Source organism: Vulpes vulpes, chromosome 3 (genome assembly GCF_048418805.1).
Source record: "Vulpes vulpes isolate BD-2025 chromosome 3, VulVul3, whole genome shotgun sequence".
Classification (NCBI taxonomy): Eukaryota; Metazoa; Chordata; class Mammalia; order Carnivora; family Canidae; genus Vulpes; species Vulpes vulpes.
In genome coordinates this window covers 115,694,928-115,716,675 of record NC_132782.1, presented here as the reverse complement: position 1 = coordinate 115,716,675, position 21,748 = coordinate 115,694,928, and the positions used below count along the sequence as shown (strand labels likewise).

The 21,748-nt window shown below is 41.5% G+C and overlaps 1 protein-coding gene across 1 annotated transcript; it reads right to left on the bottom strand.

Moving 5' to 3' along the window:
- Window positions 1-15,525: 15,525 nt before the first annotated feature.
- On the bottom strand, window positions 15,526-16,063 carry LOC112907323 (large ribosomal subunit protein eL21-like). The gene has a single exon (XM_072754344.1). It carries the CDS (start codon window positions 16,027-16,029, stop codon window positions 15,544-15,546), a length of 486 nt encoding a protein of 161 aa, XP_072610445.1. The 5' UTR covers window positions 16,030-16,063; the 3' UTR covers window positions 15,526-15,543.
- Window positions 16,064-21,748: the final 5,685 nt, after the last annotated feature.

Here is a 21,748-nt window from a genome sequence, read left to right as displayed (position 1 = left end):
AATGGCATTTCTATACACTAACAATGAGACTGAAGAAAGAGAAATTAAGGAATCAAATCCATTTACAATTGCACCCAAAAGCATGAGATACTTAGGAATAAACCTAACCAAAGAGGTAAAGGATCTATACCCTAAAAACTATAGAACACATCTGAAAGAAATTGAGGAAGACACAAAGAGATGGAAAAATATTCCATGCTCATGGATTGGCAGAATTAATATTGTGAAAATGTCAATATTACCCAGGGCAATTTACAGGTTTAATGCAATCCCTATCAAAATACCATGGACTTTTTTCAGAAAGTTAGAACAAATTATTTTAAGATTTGTGTGGAGTCAGAAAAGACCCTGAATAGCCAGGGGAATTTTAAAAAAGAAAACCATAGCTGGGGGCATCACAATGACAGATTTCAGGTTGTACTACAAAGATATGGTCATCAAGACAGTGTGGTACTGGCACAAAAACAGACACATAGAGCATGGAACAGAATAGAGAACCCAGAAGTGGACCCTGAACTTTATGGTCAACTAATATTCGATAAAACAGGAAAGACTATCCACTGGGAAAAAGACAGTCTCCTCAATAAATGGTGCTGGGAAAATTGGACATCCACGTGCAGAAGAATGAAACTAGACCACTCTCTTTCACCATACACAAAGATAATAAACTCAAAATGGATGAAAGATCTAAATGTGAGACAAGATTCCATCAAAATCCTAGAGGAGAACACAGGCAACACCCTTTTTGAACTCAGCCACAGTAACTTCTTGCAAGATACATCCACCAAGGCAAAAGAAACAAAAGCAAAAATGAACTATTGGGACTTCATCAAGATAAGAAGCTTTTGCACAGCAAAGGATACAGTCAACAGATGTAAAAGACAACCTACAGAATGGGAGAAGATATTTGCAAATGACCTATCAGACAAAGGGCTAGTTTCCAAAATCTTTAAAGAACTTCTTAAACTCAATACTAAAGAAACAAACAATCCAATCATGAAATGGGAAAAAGACATGAAGAGAAATCTCACAGAGGAAGACATGGACATGGCCAACATTCACATGAGAGAATGCTCTGCATCACTTGCCATCAGGGAAATACAAATCAAAACCACAATGAGATACCACCTCACACCAGTGAGAATGGGGAAAATTAACAAGGCAGGAAACCACAAATGTTGGAGAGGATGCGGAGAAAAGGGAACCCTCCTGCACTGTTGGTGGGAATGTGAACTGGTGCAGCCACCCTGGAAAACTGTGTGGAGGTTCCTCAAAGAGTTAAAAATAGACCTGCCCTACGACCCAGCAATTGCACTGTTCGGGATTTACGCCAAAGATTCAGATGCAATGAAACGCTGGGACACCTGCACCCCGATGTTTCTAGCAGCAATGTCCACAATAGCCAACCTGTGGAAGGAGCATCGGTGTCCATCGCAAGATGAATGGATAAAGAAGATGTGGTTTATGTATACAATGGAATATTACTCAGCCATTAGAAACGACAAATACCCACCATTTGCTTCAACGTGGATGCAACTGGAGGGTATTTTGCTGAGTGAAGTAAGTCAATGAGAAGGACAGTGTATGTTCTCATTCATTTGGGGAATATAAATAATAATGAAAGGGAATATAAGGGAAGGGAGAAGAAATGTGTGGGAAATATCAGAAAGGGAGACAGAACATAAAGACTCCTAACTCTGGGAAAGGAACTAGGGGCGGTGGAAGGGGAGGAGGGCGGGGGTTGGGGGAGAATGGGTAACGGTCACTGAGGGGGACACTTGACGGGATGAGCACTGGGTGTTATTCTGTATGTTGGTAAATTGAACACCAATAAAAAATTAATTTATTAAAAAATAAATAAATAAATCAGCTTTAAAAAAATAAATAAAAAGTTCTGCATCTAAGTGCAACTTTTCGTTGCTTCTCAACTGTCATTTTTCCCTGCTTTTCCTGTCCTTTTGCATCTCCAAGTTTCAAGTCTAAATATTTTCTTCTGATTCAATTCTCAATTCTTTCATTTTTTTTCGGCTTTTATAATATGCTGTTATACTCATGTCTTGAGTTCTTTCAGAGATGGTGCTTTCTTTCTTTTTCTTTTTTCCCTCCTGCAAGCCTCACTGGGATTGTTTTATTTTAAGAAAATGTTCAAAAATCTAGTCTCACAATAAATATGAATTAGAGAACATGAATTGGCCTTACAAAATGGGCTCTATTTGAAAACTTTATTTTTTTTAATTTTTATTTATTTATGATAGTCACACGCAGAGAGAGAGAGAGAGAGAGAGAGAGAGAGGCAGAGACACAGGCAGAGGGAGAAGCAGGCTCCGTGCACCGGGAGCCTGATGTGGGATTCGATCCCAGTTCTCCAGGATCGCGCCCTGGGCCAAAGGCAGGCGCCAAACTGCTGTGCCACCCAGGGATCCCTATTTGAAAACTTTAAAAATAGGATTTGACATAGAATATTTTGCATATAAATCTTTGGGAATTGCATGAACTAATCTTTGTGTTTATGTAACATTCTTAAAGGAGCATTTGTTGAATAGTACAAAGGAATATAGGGAATATTATATATCCCTTACAACTGCCCCCCTCTTTTTTATTTTAGTTTTTTGTATTTTTTATTGGAGTTTGATTTGCCAACATATAGTATAAGACGATGCTTTCTATTTGTGCAATTTTTATTTGACTCCTTTTTATTGCTTCTAAAATTCTCCAACTTATCATTTCTTGAATTACCAGCTTTATCCCCTCTGCTAAATTGATTTCTTATTTAATTCAATAAATTTTTAAATGAGACAAAAATGTATTTAAAACACTATACCTAATAAATATATTAATTAATTAATTAATTAATTAATTAATTTTTAAAAACACTATACCAGAGGTAGCCTGGGTGGCTGAGTGGTTTAGCACCACTTTCAGCCCAGGGTCTGATTCTGTGGTCCCGGGATCGAGTCCCAAGTCGGGCTCCCTGCTTGAAGCCTGCTTCTCCCTCTGCCTGTGTCTCTGCCTCTCTCTCTCTCTCTCTCTCTCTCTCTCTCTCTTTCTCCTCTCTCTCTCTCTCTGTGTCTCTCATGAATAAATAAAAATATTTTAAAAATTAAAAAAAAGAAAACATTATACCAAAAATCAAATCTATTTAGCCAGTTCAACTAGATCACTGCAGAAGAGCAGGTGGTTTACCAGAATAAGAATTCTTTTTATTTTTTAAAAGATTTTATTCATTTATTTGAGAGAGAGAGAGAGCATGAGAGAGAGAGAGCACAAGTGGAGGGTAGGGAGGGGAGGTAAAGGAGGAGGAAAAAACTCCCTACCCAACAGACAGCCTGATGTGGGGCTCCATTCCAGCACCCTGGGATCATGACCTGAGCCAAAGGCAGATGCTTAACCGAATGAGCCACCCAGGAGCGCCCAGAATAATAATCCGTACAATGGCCTCATACACAGACAGATGAGGAAAGCTGATAAACTGTCTGATAAAGCTAAAACAGTCTCCATAAACATCAGGCATCCTTGATGTTATAACTATGGTTAGAAATCTACATGATGGGAACTGCAAAATTCTTTACTTAAAGTCTTCATCAGAAGTGGCCCCATGATAAAGCTTTGTCTAAACATTCTTTGGTCCTAGACAATCACCTGCATAGGTTCCTTTGTGTGTGATTATCATTCAAACATTGAATCCTTGATAATCCTTAGAGCTGCCTGAACTTCTACCTTAACTTCTCAGGTTTACCATTACATAATTGGTTATACAGGAGATACATATAGCATATAAACAGTTCATCTTTGACTATATCATGTTTGGATTGGCTTTAATGAAAAGTTGATAAATTTGCATCAATCAGGATATAGGTGGACACAGTTGTGTGTTACATTAGTAACATGAACAGGAAGACTGATGGGGAAAAATTATCTTTCTTGAGTACAGTAGGATATTTACTGACCCTGTCTTTAGGGTCTAATCACTTTTTTCTTTTAGCCTCTTACCTCAGAAGCCAAAAATTTGCTTGATGGTCCTTACTTTCTCTTGCTTTGCGTGTTTACCCTGCAGTCTGAAGGCTTCCTCCAAAATCTCAGCCAAGTACAGTTACTTTAAAGTCCATGTTTGAAAATTTCAATCTCTGGATTTCCTTTAGGTTTATTTCTACCCTTTTTTTTAAAAAAAAAATATGAGTTGCTGTTTTATATTGAATGCCAAATATTTTGCATGAAAAGTTGTAAAATTAGTTAATGCTTTGAATGATATTATCCTCAGAGATAATTTACTTTTTTCCCTCTGGTATGCAGTAAAGGTAGAAGCAGATTACTTTAATGCTGTTGGAGACTATGTAAATACAAACGTGGATTTCAGGGTTTTTGGAGAGCTGGTCTATTTTTTATTTACTCTTATTCCTAGAGTTTATCCCTTTAGGGTCCCAGCTAAAAGCCCAGGTGCTTTCCAGTCTCCCATCCTCCATGGCCAGCCTAATTTTTGATCCTCAGCTTTCAGAAACATACATGTCCAAAGTTCCACTTAAATCCTCTGCTTCTCGGCCACTTATTGATTAACAAATGTCCAAAGAGAACAGCAGCACCAACTGTGGCTCACCATTTTAGGCTTTCCCCTCTGTCTGCAATCTTGGCCCTGTATATTCTTTCATAGTATATCTCTGATGTCTCCAAACATACATAATTTATTTTGCCCAGCTTTTCTACCTCTTCTCAGCTGGAAGATTAGTCGGAAGCAATCCAGTCTACCAATGAGCAATTGGATGCTGTAATATCAAAGTACTTTGCAAAACATTTTTCATGTCACTAGTAAACAGTAATTTCAAAACACACCTGTGGGTACCTAAAAATATTAATATTACCTGAAATATTAATGAAAGTTAAAATTATCAAATCAATACCAATATTTTTATATTTTATTTATCATCAGTTTTACTGCAATTATGTTTTGAGGAGAGAGAAGGCTTAAAGCAAATTATTCAATAATTTTGAGAGTGTGTCTTTATTTCATTTATAAGCTTTGTTTCTCACACAACCTTGTCCTATATTACTGGGTTTCATGCATTACTTCTTGTAAAAATTTTTATCAATGTTATATGTAAGTCAGGTACAACCAATTATTTCTATAAAGTCCAGCAGGACATCTGAATGTTATGCAAGACATGTGACAATGCACCATGTGTTGGGGCAACACACTGCAGGGTGTCCAGCCTTCTTGGCCCCATGACCAGGAGCATCCCCTCAGGAATTTTTCACAAGCAAAATGCTTCCTCGAGTTTGCAAAATATCTTGTTGTAGCCGGTATCACCTTTCTTGGAAGCCCTACATTAAATGTATGAAATCATCCTACAGATAGTTCTATGCCAGGGTGTGTGTGGATCTCAGGGTCATCCTCAGAGGCCAAAGAGTAGCATGGACCAGTCACACTGTATGTCTACTGCTTCCCACATCTGATAACTCCGAAAGCTATCCAAAAATTCAGGACAGAACAGGTTGGTGTTAATATGCAGGACATTTGATGGGATGAGCACGGGGTGTTATACTGTATGTTGGCAAATTGAGTTTAAGTTTTTAAAAAGGTAAGAAAATATGCAGGGTAAAGGCAAAGAAGCCAATACACACCGCGACGTTTCTTTTTGGGTTAGGAGTGCTTATAATGGGGCTGGATACCATCTTCATAATAACCTCTTTCCATTGTCACCTGCCAAGTACCAGGGCTTGATTGCTTTCATCCTGTTCTCTTAATCCTGCCATTACCCAATAAAGAGGAATTATTATTCCCAATTTGGAGATGAAACTGAGACTTAAACATTTAAGAGATGGCCAAGGTTTTACAACTATTAAGCACTTCTGTGATTCCTCTGCAGTCCCACTGCTGCACCCAAGGCTCCCAACCCTTTTAAAGCCTCGTGCATGCTACGGTTAGAGGTAGAAGGGGGCAGAAAAATGGGTCTAAGAGGGGCCTAGTAGGGAACTGTCTAGGCTATGCTCCATTTAGTCCACATTCCCCGGCTGTAGGCGTGGTCCTGGAAGCCCATCCCATTCGCCATCATTTTCCAGGTCCCTGACCCTGGCAGTCCGGATTTCGGGGTATTCTAAATCCAGCGTCCCTCCCTCTTCAGCCCCGCATCCCGGTGGCCCGACTTCCAAAGCCCTTGTGCTCAGTCCCTCACCCGTGCAGGCGCTGTGGCCGCGAGGCCAGCAAACCCTCCGTCTGCGCGCTCCCCCCCCCGCCCCCGCCCCCGCCCCCGCCCCCGCAGAGTTCGCCGGGCTCTCGGCCGGGACCCAGGGGGGCGGGGCCCGCTCCGCAGGGCGCAGGCGCGTGGAGCCGCTCGGGGGGCGTGTCGGCGCCCTGCGTTCCCTTAGCATCGTGGTACCCAAGCGCTGCCCTGCAAGGCGCGATGGGTGCGCGGGGCTGTGATAAGGCATCGAGGGTGGCAGGAGGAGGAGTGGGGAGGCTACGGGGGTGGGATGCAAGCCGTCCCCTCCACCGGGTTCCGTTAGGTGTTTGTTCTCGATCGGGGCCCCAGCGATCTGGGCCTCCCCGCAGCCCAGGAGCCCCAGAGCGCTCACTCAGACAGGGGCCTTCCTCAAGTGGAGTTTCTGCTCTTTCTTGATCTTCAGAGTCACTGGTTAACTACCCCTTTGGAACAAGTCAACCGAGGAAGCTCTTTCCTCATCACCACCCCCCAAGCTTCTTGGGGAACAAGTTTCTCCCTCTTCGAGGAGCGCCCCACAGAGGCCCTGGATGTTACATAGCAGAAGATGTGAGTATTCACCTTCTCTTGGGTGGGTTTCGGTCCCCTGACTATGCGAGGATACCCAGGTTCCATGGAAGAAAAACTCACAGGATTTGTAATCTTTGGGGTGGCAACATGAGAAGGTGCCCTGGTCCTCTGCAGCCAGCTGTCAGGTCCAATGTCAGAAATTAAGGGGCCCTTTTGCTCCACTTTCAACATCCACCAAACGCAACCCTTTCTTTATACAGTCCCCACTGCATTCCCACCTTCAAAAGTCTCTGAATCAATGCCTCCCATTAGTCCAAATTTGGAATGTGGCTGTGATGCTAGGTCAGTTTATGAAATAATGTAATCAGACTGAGGGTGGGATTAGGGCAAATTCAGCTCAGGGGCTTACAGGACTGAATACACTGGAATACACAGGAAGGTCATTTACTCTACCTGGCCAGCCACATTTCTTTGCAGACTGGTATGCCTGCCTTGCTTATATCATTGTTTCTATGGTCGTCACTCAGAGGAGTTAAGATAGAAAAAGCAACTTTTGCAAAGGACATTCAGATAAGAACATTTTGAGTCCACTCTGTTTTGATGACTGTAATATTCTCTACATGTTTTCTTTCTTTTTCTTTATATACTACCTGAAGGTGTATGGATTGGCATATAACCTCTCTAAGATCCCGACCAGTAAAAAAGGATATACTTTTGGTGCCAGAACAGCTGAGAGGTTTAAGACAATCAACAAGGTTAGAAATGGCTGAATGTGCTTAGATTTTACTGGGATCCATGTTGCTGCATGTATTTGCATCAGGGAATGAAGTTGGGAGAGCAGGAGGTTACCATAAAATGTGCCCTGAAACTCAAGGAAAATATTTAGACAAAAGCTACAAAGAAGTCTATCTGAGAAGCTTAGGTGTTAGCATTTCAAATGTGTGTGAGAATCCCTGGAGAGTGGAAAACAATTCTGGAAATAAATGGTACCAAGACCCTGCTTCAGGGCTGACACAGCTGACATTCAGTATCAAAGTTTATTTACATGCATCCTATTATCTTGCCACTTAAAAAGCAAATTCCTACTTTTGAACTCCTTTTGTGTGATTGGATTTCAATTCTAAAAGTCTTCTGTATTGGATCCTAATCCATTGTTGGGCATTTTTCTGACTCTTGCACGCCAAGAGAGGGATACAGGCTCTAAAAAAAAATTCTGAGTGGAATGGTAGGGGCAGCAGATCCAAAGTCACCTTGTGCCTTTACCTCCCATAGATCTCTTTCTGCAACCTCAGCATGTGTATCTTTGGCTAGCCAAACCCATACTTATCTTGATTTTCTCCCTGTATCTATAGTCTGGGTAGTGAAACTATAGCTGATACATGAACTGAAAGAGGATGAATTGGCCTATATTATATTATTATATTATATTATATTATATTATATTATATTATATTATTATATTATATTATATTATATTATATTATATTATATATAATAAAGAACTTCGGGCTATGATAGAAGAATTTGTTAAAGATTGTGATTGAAAATAAATCAAGAGGAGTTCATTGCAGGGGTGGGGCAAGATGTTGGAGTAGTAGGGTCCCCAAGTCACCTGTCCCCAACAACTTACCTAGATAACTTTCAAATCATCCCAAAAACCTATGAATTCGGCCTAAGATTTAAAGAGAGAACAGCTGAAATGCTACAGTGAGAAGAGTTCACACTTCTAACAAAGGAAGAAGAAAAAAATTAAAAAGCATCCAGTGGGGGAGGGGCCCTGCGAGGAGCCAGGCTAAGGCCAGGGAGAGACCCCCCAGGACAGGAAAACCCAGGCCCAGAGATGCAGGAACTTTAATAATCTTCCTGGTTGGAAAGGCGCTCTCAGGGAGCTCAGGCAGGATCCCAGGGGGAGGAGTGGAGCCCCCAGGTTCCTGGGTTAAATAACAGAAGAACTGCACCCCGGGGAGAGTGCACCACACACTGCGGCCCCAGCACCTAAAAGAGCTGGATCAAAACTCTTCAGAGTGTAGGGATAGAGGGAACATTCCTCAGCATCTTAAAAGCCATCTATAAAAAGCCCACAGCAAATATCATTCTCAATGGGGAAACACTGGGAGCCCTTCCCCTAAGATGAGGAACACGACAAGGATGTCGACTCTCACCACTGCTATTCAACATAGTACTAGAAGTCCTAGCCTCAGCAATCAGAGAACAAAAGAATAAAAGGCATTCACATTGGCAAAGAAGAAGTCAAACTCTCCCCCTTCACTGATGACATGATACTGTACATAGAAAACCCAAAAGCCTTCACCCCAAGATTGCTAGAACTCATACAACAATTTGGTAGCGTGGCAGGATACAAAATCAATGCCCAGAAATCAGTGGCATTTCTGTACACTAACAATGAGACTGAAGAAAGAGAAATTAAGGAGTCAATCCCATTTACAATTGCACCCAAAAGCATGAGATACCTAGGAATAAATCTAACCAAAGAGGTAAAGGATCTATACCCTAAAAACTATAGAACACTTCTTTTTTTTTTTAATTTTCTTTTTTTTTTAATTTTTATTTATTTATGATAGTCAGAGAGAGAGAGACAGAGAGGCAGAGACACAGGCAGAGGGAGAAGCAGGCTCCATGCACCGGGAGCCCGATGTGGGATTCGATCCCGGGTCTCCAGGATCGCGCCCTGGGCCAAAGGCAGGCGCCAAACCGCTGCGCCACCCAGGGATCCCCTAAAAACTATAGAACACTTCTGAAAGAAATTGAGGAAGACACAAAGAGATGGAAAAATATTCCATGCTCATGGATTGGCAGAATTAATATTGTGAAAATGTCAATGTTACCCAGGGCAATTTACAGGTTTAATGCAATCCCTATCAAAATACCATGGACTTTCTTCAGAGAGTTAGAACAAATTATTTTAAGATTTGTGTGGAGTCAGAAAAGACCCTGAATAGCCAGGGGAATTTTAAAAAAGAAAACCATAGCTGGGGGCATCACAATGCCAGATTTCAGGTTGTACTACAAAGCTGTGGTCATCAAGACAGTGTGGTACTGGCACAAAAACAGACACATAGAGCAATGGAACAGAATAGAGAACCCAGAAGTGGACCCTGAACTTTATGGTCAACTAATATTCGATAAAGGAGGAAAGACTATCCACTGGAAGAAAGACAGTCCCTTCAATAAATGATGCTGGGAAAATTGGACATCCACATGCAGAAGAATGAAACTAGACCACTCTCTTTCACCATACACAAAGATAAACTCAAAATGGATGAAAGATCTAAATGTGAGACAAGATTCCATCAAAACCCTAGAGGAGAACACAGGCAACACCCTTTTTGAACTCAGCCACAGTAACTTCTTGCAATATACATCCACCAAGGCAAAAGAAACAAAAGCAAAAATGAACTATTGGGACTTCATCAAGATAAGAAGCTTTTGCACAGCAAAGGATACAGTCAACAAATGTAAAAGACAACCTACAGAATGGGAGAAGATATTTTCAAATGACCTATCAGATAAAGGGCTAGTTTCCAAGATCTATAAAGAACTTCTTAAACTCAACACCAAAGAAACAAACAATCCAATCATGAAATGGGCAAAAGACATGAAGAGAAATCTCACAGAGGAAGACATGGACATGGCCAACATGCACATGAGAAAATGCTCTGCATCACTTGCCATCAGGGAAATACAAATCAAAACCACAATGAGATACCACCTCACACCAGTGAGAATGGGGAAAATTAACAAGGCAGGAAACCACAAATGTTGGAGAGGATGCGGAGAAAAAGGAACCCTCCTGCACTGTTGGTGGGAATGTGAACTGGTGCAGCCACTCTGGAAAACTGTGTGGAGGTTCCTCAAAGAGTTAAAAATAGACCTACCCTATGACCCAGCAATTGCACTGTTGGGGATTTACCCCAAAGATTCAGATGCAATGAAACGCCGGGACACCTGCACACTGATGTTTCTAGCAGCAATGTCCACAATAGCCAACCTGTGGAAGGAGCTTCGGTGTTCATCGAAAGATGAATGGATAAAGAAGATTTGGTTTATGTATACAATGGAATATTACTCAGCCATTAGAAACGACAAATACCCACCATTTGCTTCAACATGGATGCAACTGGAGGGTATTATGCTGAGTGAAGTAAGACAATCAGAGAAGGACAAACAGTGTATGTTCTCATTCATTTGTGGAATATAAATAATAGTGAAAGGGAATATAAGGGAAGGGAGAAGAAATGTGTGGGAAATATCAGGGAGACAGAACATAAAGACTCCTAACTCTGGGAAACGAACTAGGGGTGGTGGAAGGGGAGGAGGGCAGGGGGTGGGGGTAAGTGGGTGACGGGCACTGAAGGGGGCACTTGATGGGATGAGCACCAGTGGTATGATATATGTTGACAAATTGAACTCCAATAAGAAAAGAAGCATTAACTACTAAAATTATGGAGAAAAACATAATGCATTCTACAGTTTATAAATAAATAAATAAATAAATAAATAAATAAATAAATAAATCCCCCCAAATAAAAAATATAAAGTAATAAAAATTGAAAAAAAAATAAAATAAATAAAATACAGAAATAAATGAAGAGGAGTTCATTGCTATTGTGACTGGTGACATTTAAAGAATTACAAGGTAAACACTAAGAATGTTGCAGTTATCTCATATTCTATTTTTGTGCCTGGAGCCATGTTAAAAAAAGAATAAAACAACTTAGTTCTTTTTTTCCAAAAAGACCAAAAATAGTGTCTTATATATTAATATTTTAGTACTGTTAAGTTTCTTTGTATGAACAGTACTGTTAGCACTCTAATAGATTAGCTTTGTATTTATTATACTGATTTTATATATATAAAAGTTTATATATATATGAAGCTTAAAAAATTGAATCATGTGGTATACATTCTCTTAAAGTTTTTTATTTGGCATCAGTAGTGACTTTGTTTTGATGCACGTTATAGACTTTCATTAAAAATGCTTATTTTAGTAGTATTTAATATATATATATTTTTTCACCCTCTAACATGTTATTTTTTTCTGAGAAACAGGGCATGATGCTTTACCCAGGCATGTACCAGGTTGCAAATCCTCAGGAGCAAATACACAAACAAAACTTTGCACCATTTAATGCTTTGTTGCCTCGATTTAGGACATCAAAGGACTCTTCTTATCCTGGGTATGTCTCCTCTCTTCTGGAGCACTTCACCAAACAGCAATAGGAAAGAATGTACAAAGGAGGGGTTCCATCGAAACCATGGCAGCTGAATAGGAAACCACCCACCCATCTTTAAAGCACCAACCTCTGACCTTCCAGACCTCTGGCATTATAGAACTCTAAATCATAGTGGTTCATTCAATCAACAGTTATAAGTGTCAGGCACTTTCAAGGGATCCAGAGATTTTGCATAAACCCATCACACAAGGCTCCTCATTCCTTGGAACTTACACTCTTGAGTCCAGACAGATGAGAAGCAAATACACTAAAACAAACAAACAACAACAACAACAACAAAAAACCCAATGGTGATAAGGATGGTTACCATATAATTAAGCAGTCAGGCAATGACACATCTGAGAGTAAGCTTACTAATTATACCAAGACAGTAGCCATGAGCTAGGACTGTCACAGGCACACCAGGCAGGGTGGTGACCCGGTGATGTGCTATCTGTGAAGATGGTAAACAGGGTGGTGGTGATGGGATGGGTGGTGCTACTTTGGCAAGGATGTCCAGAAAGTTCCTTAGGGGAAATGACACTGGATCTGAAGTCTGAATGACAAGACTGAGCCAGCCCTATGAAGATCTGGGCCAGGGCTTCCCAGGCAGGAGGAGCTGCAAGTGCAAAAGCTGTAAGCTGGGGAGGAACTGGTGGGAAGAATAAGGAGGAGGCTGGTGTGGCTAGAGTGTGGTGAGCAAGGAGGAACTGAAAAGAGAAGAGAGAGGCTGAGCACATGGTCCCTATAGACCAAGTATTTCAGGAAGCCATTCAGCATGTGTGGAGCTGAGAGGCAAAGGGTCAAGGTCTTTGGTTTGCTCATGAGAAATCCAACGATCAGTGGCTGAGCGTAACTTTCTCAAGGTCGAAGTAAGGAAGTGGAAGTGTTGAACATTGGCCCCTATGTTCATTCTAAGTATGATTTCTTTTTTTTTTCCCCCAAGTACGATTTTCAACACAGCAAAGAGTCTACCCCAAAGACCAAGTGTTATGAACAAAGGCAATTATAAATGCCATGTCAATCAAAATGTAACTGGTTTTGCCTTCTTGTCCTGCAATTGCTGATATTGCTGATTGAATTATCATTACACTTTTATCCCCAGTTTCAAAGCACAGCAGTACTTGTTCATGACTTTGGTAGGCTATTTCCTTACCCACCACTCCTGGGATCCTCAGCCAAGGCTACTGAGCTGCCAAAATGTTTTTCAAACTAGAGTCGATTTTAATCCTAACTGGGATGTCAAGATTAGATATATTTAACACTCACACCTAATCAGAAATACATTAACAGGCAAGGGACCTCCACACTTGCCCCACATTAAAAAGATGATTAAGATGTTGCCTGTTTCTCAAGGAATTAGACCAAGTGCAGATATAGATGGAATTCATATATGGCTACTAAGTCATTGCACGGGATGCTTTGTATTTTCATTTCTAGCCCTGGCACATATAACCCAGAGATGAAACCACCCCCCAAAATCACCTGGCCAATGAAATTTGGATCTCCAGACTGGGCTCAAGTTCCATGCTTACAGAAAAGAACCCTAAAAGCTGAGGTATAAGACTGGAATTGTGTAGAACTCTCTATCTGGTACTTTCATATGTGTCAGGGGTTTTTATCCAGGAGTGTCTGAATGAGCTTCAGAAAGTCCTTGTTCCCCTGACAGGATATGCAGTTTTGTGCGAATATGCATATGGGTATCTCTCTCTGACAGTTTTGTTAAATTTTTAAAAGGTGGATACAACAGAAAAAGTCACATTTTATTACCTAATCCTCAAGTGTAGGAGCAGGAGAATTATACCTTGATGATAGAAGAAGAAAATCAGGCTCTGATGGATTAAGTGGCAAGTGCACATTGATAACTGGAATCTAGATCTTGTGATTCCTAAGCCAGTGCTCTTTCCATACACTACTAGAGTATTAGATCATCATGGGGCTGTAGAACATTCTCAGAAGAACATGGATTCAGGGGACAGATTGCCTGGGTTCAAATACTAGCTCCCATATTACTGGCTGTGTGATCTCAGGCAACTTTTCTAAGACCCAGTTTTCCTTACTTTAAAATGAGTATTATAATAATAGAGTCAATCTGATAACATTGTAAAGATCGAGCTAATGTAGAAAAGCACTTAACATAGTACCTATAACATAATGAATGCTCAATCCATGTGAGCTATCATAATTCCAGAGGTGCCATATTTTAAGAGGAAGCTTGGATTCATTCTACAACTATTTGTGAAATGCCTAGAGTAGCAATGTTATCATGTTAGACATATGCGTAACATTCAGGAATCAAACATATATACTCTTCGTTTTTGAGTAGTTTGCCAACTAACTTGGAGATTTACCAAGTAGAAAACAATTCCTAGCGGGACAGCAGAGTAAGATGACAGAGTAGCTATTGACAGAATCCTAAGACTAGGCTCCAATGGGGTGGGCTTCAGCTGGGCCACAACAGTGGTGATGTGCAGTTCATTTTGCACAGCCAGGAAGACAGAGGCAGAGGCTTCTCACTGGAATATTGACCTAGACAAAGTTCCTTCCATGCAGCTGTCCACTGACAAGGACTTCAGAAAGCACCGGAACCGTGTGGCCTACCTAAGCCTGTTTTACAGTTGAGGAGCTGTGACTACCTTCACCCACTCCTCCTGACCACAGCTCCGGGACTGAGGACAGAGCTGCCTGTACTGCTGTACTCTCTTGTCTGCCAGCATGGGTCCCAGGGAGGGGAAGGGGCTCAAAACTACTTTCTGTGTGAGAACAGAAAGACTACTTCCGAGCATTCTGTGTCCATGTGCTGGTTTGTCATTTACGTACATACGTGGGCCTGGAGGGTTCCTGCCCAGCGTTCAGTGGGGTGGCTCCATTTTACTTAGATGCTCATGGGTCTTTGTCCTCATGCTAAGTTCCCAGGTTCCAGTTTTATGTCATCTACCACTAGCCCTGGGACAGGGGCTATTGGCCTCTAAGTAGCAAGTATTGGATGGCCTCTGGCTTATACTTGGGCTTCCTACACACAGATGATACGTACAGGCAGAGTAAAACATTTATATTTTAGAAACTCTTCCAGATTTCTGAGTTCTTGGCATGGAGTGGGCAGATACGGATTTTTTTGCCTTTCCCAGACTGATATTAACCTCACTGAATCAAAATTCCCCAATTCCAGGGAACCTGAATGGCTCTGTTAGTTAAGCATCTGTTTTTGGCTCAAGTTGTGATAGCAGAGTCCTGGGATTGAGCCCCATCAGGTTCCCTGCTCAGCAGGGAGCCTGCTTCTCTCTCTCCTTCTACCACTCCCTTTGCTCATGCTCTCTCTCAAATAAAAAAATTTTTTTATTTTTTTTCTAGGAAATAAAAAATTTAATGGGAAAAGACAGCCATGCAAACAAATAATTACAGCTTTGAGTTAAGTGTCAGTAGAGACATGAACTAAGTATGAAAATACAGGAGAAGCATTTCCTTCAGCTGGGGAATATCTAGAAAGGCAGCCTGGAGGAAGTGGCATTTGAGGGAAACCATGACATATGAGTTGAATTTTTTTTTTAATTTTTTTTTTACAATCCTAAGGTCTTTTATTTTCTTTACAGTTATCGTGCCATGAATTCATAGGGAATGGGTTCCAGCAGTTCAGGCTCCTTTCCATTGGTTCTCACAAAGTGTGTTTCTCTGGGTGGGGCAGGCTGCCACTTCAGTTGGACCCAAGTACCTTTCTCTTTGGCTTCCTTCTTTTTCTGATCATTTTCCTTCACACGCTTCAGGAAGCTACCTCGGCTCTTTGAGTGTTTAATATGCTCAATGCGGACATTAATTCTCTTGGCAAGAATCTTGCCCTTAAGTTGTTTGTTTACAACAATACCAACAGCATGCTGAGTAACATTGTAGACTCTTCCAGTTTTACCATGGTAATATTTGTGGGGCATTCCTTTTTGAACAGTGCCCATTCCCTTGATGTCCACAATATCACCTTTCTTATAGATTCTCATGTATGTGGCCAAAGGAACAACTCCATGTTTTCTAAAAGGCCTAGAGAACATATAGCGGGTACCTCTCCTCTTTCCCTTTGTGTTGGTCATTTTGGCAAATTACTGGAAGATGGCGGTTCCCGAGTTGAAATTTTCTAGGCAGAAAAGACATGGTAAGAAAGAGCCTGGCCACATTTAAAAGTAGGTGGCTAGAGGGGCTTAAAGACAGTAGTTTACTGACCTCAACCCTTAAGAATAAAAGGTGAAAACTAGCATCCAATAGGCTTTCCACAAATCAAAATTTAGCAGATCTGCCAATTTCATTGCTAAGCTGGTGTTAGCAAAATTTCTTAAGGAAAGGAATACAATAAGGATGGAGTTAGAGATGGGTTATAACCTAAAGTAACTTTTAGGGAACTCAAGATATCTGTAGTGTTATAATTTTTATATTAACTATGGGGTCAGCTATTCAGCACTCTGCCACCTATTTTCATAAATAAAGTCTTATCAGAACACACACACACACACAAAAAAAGAACACAGGCACACTATTACATATGCTTTTGTATTACAACTGCAGGATAAAAAGTTGCAAAGCATCATCTATCCACAAAAATTAACATATTCCCTATCTGAACCTATAATAGAGTTTGCACCAGAGCTATAGATTAATAAATCTCAGAAAAATAAAATTGAGTTAAAACATGTTTCACAAAAAAACAAAAAAACAAAAAAACAAAACAAAAAAAAAAACATGTTTCAATATTATAAAGAATCATGTTATATAAACCTTTTTTTAAATAAATATATTTTTTATTGGTGTTCAATTTACCAACATACAGAATAACACCCAGTGCTCATCCGTCAAGTGCCCCCCTCAGTGCCCATCACCCATTCACCCCCAGCCCCGCCCTCCTCCCCTTCCACCACCCCTAGTTCATTTCCCAGAGTTAGGAGTCTTTATGTTCTGTCTCCCTTTCTGATATTTCCCACACATTTCTTCTCCCTTCCCTTATATTCCCTTTCACTATTATTTATATTCCCCAAATGAATGAGAACATATAATGTTTGTCCTTCGCCAATTGACTTACTTCACTCAGCATAATACCCTCCAGTTCCATCCACATTGAAGCAAATGGTGGGTATTTGTCGTTTCTAATGGCTGAGTAATATTCCATTGTATACATAAACCACATCTTCTTTATCCATTTATCTTTCGATGGACACCGAGGCTCCTTCCACAGTTTGGCTATTGTGGACATTGCTGCTAGAAACATTGGGGCGCAGGTGTCCCAGCGTTTCATTGCATCTGAGTCTTTGGGGTAAATCCCCAACAGTGCAATTGCTGGGTCATAGGGCAGGTCTATTTTTAACTCTTTGAGGAACCTCCACACGGTTTTCCAGAGTGGCTGCACCAGTTCACATTCCCACCAACAGTGTAAGAGGGTTCCCTTTTCTCCACATCCTCTCCAACATTTGTGGTTTCCTGCCTTGTTAATTTTCCCCATTCTCACTGATGTGAGGTGGTATCTCATTGTGGTTTTGATTTGTATTTCCCTGATGGCAAGTGATGCAGAGCATTTTCTCATGTGCATGTTGGCCATGTCTATGTCTTCCTCTGTGAGATTTCTCTTGATGTCTTTTGCCCATTTCATGATTGGATTGTTTGTTTCTTTGGTGTTGAGTTTAAGAAGTTCTTTATAGATCTTGGAAACTAGCCCTTTATCTGATAGGTCATTTGAAAATATCTTCTCCCATTCTGTAGGTTGTCTTTTACATTTGTTGACTGTATCCTTTGCTGTGCAAAAGCTTCTTATCTTGATGAAGTCCCAATAGTTCATTTTTGCTTTTGTTTCTTTTGCCTTGGTGGATGTATATTGCAAGAAGTTACTGTGGCTGAGTTCAAAAAAGGTGTTGCCTATGTTCTCCTCTAGGGGTTTGATGGAATCTTGTCTCACATTTAGATCTTTCATCCATTTTGAGTTTATCTTTGTGTATGTTGCAAGAGAGTGGTCTAGTTTCATTCTTCTGCATGTGGATGTCCAATTTTCCCAGCATCATTTATTGAAGAGACTGTCTTTCTTCCAATGGATAGCCTTTCCTCCTTTATCAAATATTAGTTGACCACAAAGTTCAGGGTCCACTTCTGGATTCTCTATTCTGTTCCATTGCTCTATGTGTCTGTTTTTGTGCCAGTACCACACTGTCTTGATGACCACAGCTTTGTAGTACAACCTGAAATCTGGCATTGTGATGCCCCCAGCTATGGTTTTCTTTTTTAAAATTCCCCTGGCTATTCAGGGTCTTTTCTGACTCCACACAAATCTTAAAATAATTTGTTCTAACTCTCTGAAGAAAGTCCATGGTATTTTGATAGGGATTGCATTAAACGTGTAAATTGTCCTGGGTAACATTGACATTTTCACAATGTTAATTCTGCCAATCCATGAGCATGGAATATTTTTCCATCTCTTTGTGTCTTCCTCAATTTCTTTCAGAAGTGTTCTATAGTTTTTAGGGTATAGATCCTTTACCTCTTTGTTTAGGTTTATTCCTAGGTATCTCATGCTTTTGGGTGCAATTGTAAATGGGATTGACTCCTTAATTTCTCTTTCTTCAGTCTCATTGTTAGTGTACAGAAATGCCACTGATTTCTGGGCATTGATTTTGTATCCTGCCACGCTGCCAAATTGTTGTATGAGTTCTAGCAATCTTGGGGTGAAGGCTTTTGGGTTTTCTATGTACAGTATCATGTCATCAGTGAAGGGGGAGAGTTTGACTTCTTCTTTGCCAATTCGAATGCCTTTAATGTCTTTTTGTTGTCTGATTGCTGAGGCGAGGACTTCCAGTACTATGTTGAATAGCAGTGGTGAGAGTGGACATCCCTGTCTTGCTCCTGATCTTAGGTGAAAGGCTCCCAGTGCTTCCCCATTGAGAATGATATTTGCTGTGGGATTTTCGTAGATGGCTTTTAAGATGTTGAGGAAAGTTCCCTCTATCCCTACACTCTGCAGAGTTTTGATCAGGAATGGATGCTGTATTTTGTCAAATGCTTTCTCTGCATCTAATGAGAGGAACATATGGTTCTTGGTTTTTCTCTTGCTGATATGATGAATCACATTGATTGTTTTACAAATGTTGAAACAGCCTTGTGTCCCGGGGATAAATCCTACTTGGTCATGGTGAATAATTTTCTTAATGTACTATTGGATCCTAGTGGCTAGTATCTTGTTGAGAATTTTTGCATCCATGTTCATCAGGGATATTGGTCTATAATTCTGCTTTTTGGTGGGATCTTTGTCTGGTTTTGGAATTAAGGTGATTGATGCTGGCCTCAAAGAATGAATTTGGAAGTACTCCATCTCTGTATATCTTTCCAAACAGCTTTAGTAGAATAGGTATGGTTTCTTCTTAAAACGTTTGATAGAATTCCCCTGGGAAGCCATCTGGCCCTGGACTCTTGTGTCTTGGGAGGTTTTTGATGACTGCTTCAATTTCCTCCCTGCTCTTTGGCCTGTTCAGGTTTTCTGTTTCTTCCTGTTCCAGTTTTGGTAGTTTGTGGCTTTCCAGGAATGCATCCATGTCTTCTATATTGCCTAATTTATTGGCGTATAGCTGTTCATAATATGTTTTTAAAATCATTTGTATTTCCTTGGTGTTGGTGTTGATCTCTCCTTTCTCATTCATGATTTTATTAATTTGAGTCTTCTCTCTCTTCTTTTTAATAAGGCTGGCTAATGGTTTATCTATCTTAGTAATTCTTTCAATGAACCAACTCCTGGTTTTGTTGATCTGTTCCACAGTTCTTCTGGTCTCGATTTCGTTGAGTTCTGCTAGAGTCTTTATTAACTCTCTTCTGCTGTGTGTAGGATTTGCAAACTTAATTTGCAAACTTAACTATTAAATGTCAAGGTGTTGAACAGTTTTTATTGATTTTAGGGGGGGATCTCTCTATTTCCTGGGTCTGAATGCCTGTTTCCCTTCCCAGATTAGGAAAGTTTTCAGCTAGGATTTGTTCAAATACATATTCTGGCCCTCTGTCCCTTTTGGGCGCCCTCAGGAACCCCAATTAAACGTAGGTTTTTCTTCCTCAGGCTGTCGTTTTATTTCCCTTAATCTGTCTTCATGGTCTTTTAATTGTTTGTCTCTTTTTCTTTTTTCCTCAGTTTCCCTTTTTGCCATCAACTTGTCTTCTATGTCACTCACTCGTTCTTCCATCTCGTTAACCCTCGTCGTTAGGACTTCTAGTTTGGATTGCATTTCATTCAATTGATTTTTGTTTTCTGCCTGATTGGATCTAAATTCTGCAGTCATGAAGTCTCTTGAGTCCTTTATGCTTTTTTCTAGAGCCACCTGTAGGTGTATAATAGTGCTTCTGAATTGGCTTTCTGACATTGAATTGTAATCCAGATTTTGTAACTCTGTGGGAGAGAGGACTGTTTCTGATTCTTTCTTTTGAGGTGAGGTTTTCCTTCTAGTCATTTTTCTCATTGGAGAGTGGCCAAAAACAAGTTGTATTGGGAAAAGGAGAAAAAAAGAGGAGAGAAAGAAGGAAAGGAAAGAGAAAAAGAAAAAGGGAAGAAAAAAGGGAAAAAAAGAAGAAAAAGAGAAAGAAAAAGAAAGGAAAAAAAATGGGTGGAAGAAGCGAACAACAACAACAAAAAAAAAAAACCACGGGGGAGTATCTTCTGATTCTGTATACTTTAAGTCCCTTGACTTCCCCTGGAACTTGTCCGTCTAGTTGGTCATCTGGGGGAAGGGCCTGTTGTGCTGATATTCAGGTGTTAGCACTTGGGGGAGCTGCTCTGCCTCCTGCCTGGTGCAGGGCTCAGTGGGGGTTGTTTACCCCCGTGAGGCCCCAGGAGGAACAACGACAGTGGCGGCGGCCAGCTCTACAGCCCTGGATTCATCTTCCGCAGTAACTACGGAGCTCTCCGTGGGCAGGGCCTGGAGGCTCCGGGGCGGGCCCTGATATGCTCAGATCAGGGCAGGAGCGTCCTTGCAGTCCTGTGCCCTCCTGGCCTCTGCCTGTCCTGGAGGGAGGCTGCATCTGGGCTGTGTCCCGGCGCCCATTGCTCCCGGGACTGTGCTGCTGGATTCGCGCTCCCGGCCGTGCAGCCCCCTCCGTGGAGCCGCCGCCCGAGCTCAACCAAGCTGCTCCCAGAGCCGCGCAGCCCCCTCCGCACGGAACCTCTTCCTCTGCCCGAGTCCCTCCGAGCTGCTCCCAGGCCGCGCAGCTCCCTCTCCGTGGAGCCGCTGCCCGAGCCCCTTCAAGCTGCTCCCGGGTCCAGCCATGCGCGCTGCAGCCCTTTAGGGAGCTTTGCGCACTCTCCCCGGGGCACAGTTCCTCTGTTACTGTCCCAGGGAGCCTGAGGGCATCCCCGCCCTGCTGGGGTCCTGCTCCAAATCCCTGCGAGGCCTTTCCGCCCGGGAAGATTGGTGCAGCTCCTGCTTCTCCGGGATGGAGCTCTCCTGTCCTGGGGGCACTCGCCCCGGCCTTAGCCCGGCTCCTCGCGGGGCCCCACCCCCTTGGATGCCTTTTGTTTCTTTATTTATTTTAACCCCCGTCTTCCTACCTTGATAGAAGCGCGAACTCTTCTCACTGTAGCATTCCAGCTGTTCTCTCTTTAAATCTCAGGCCGAATTCATAGATTTTTCAGGATAATTTGAAGGTTATCTAGGTAATTTGGTGGGGACAGGTGATTTGGAGACCCTACTCTTCCGCCATCTTGCCTCTCCTCTCGCAAATAAAACATTAAAAAAAGATCCATATCTCCCAATCCCTCATCTATGTCACTTGTCACTTATCATATAAATTGAGTTCCAACCA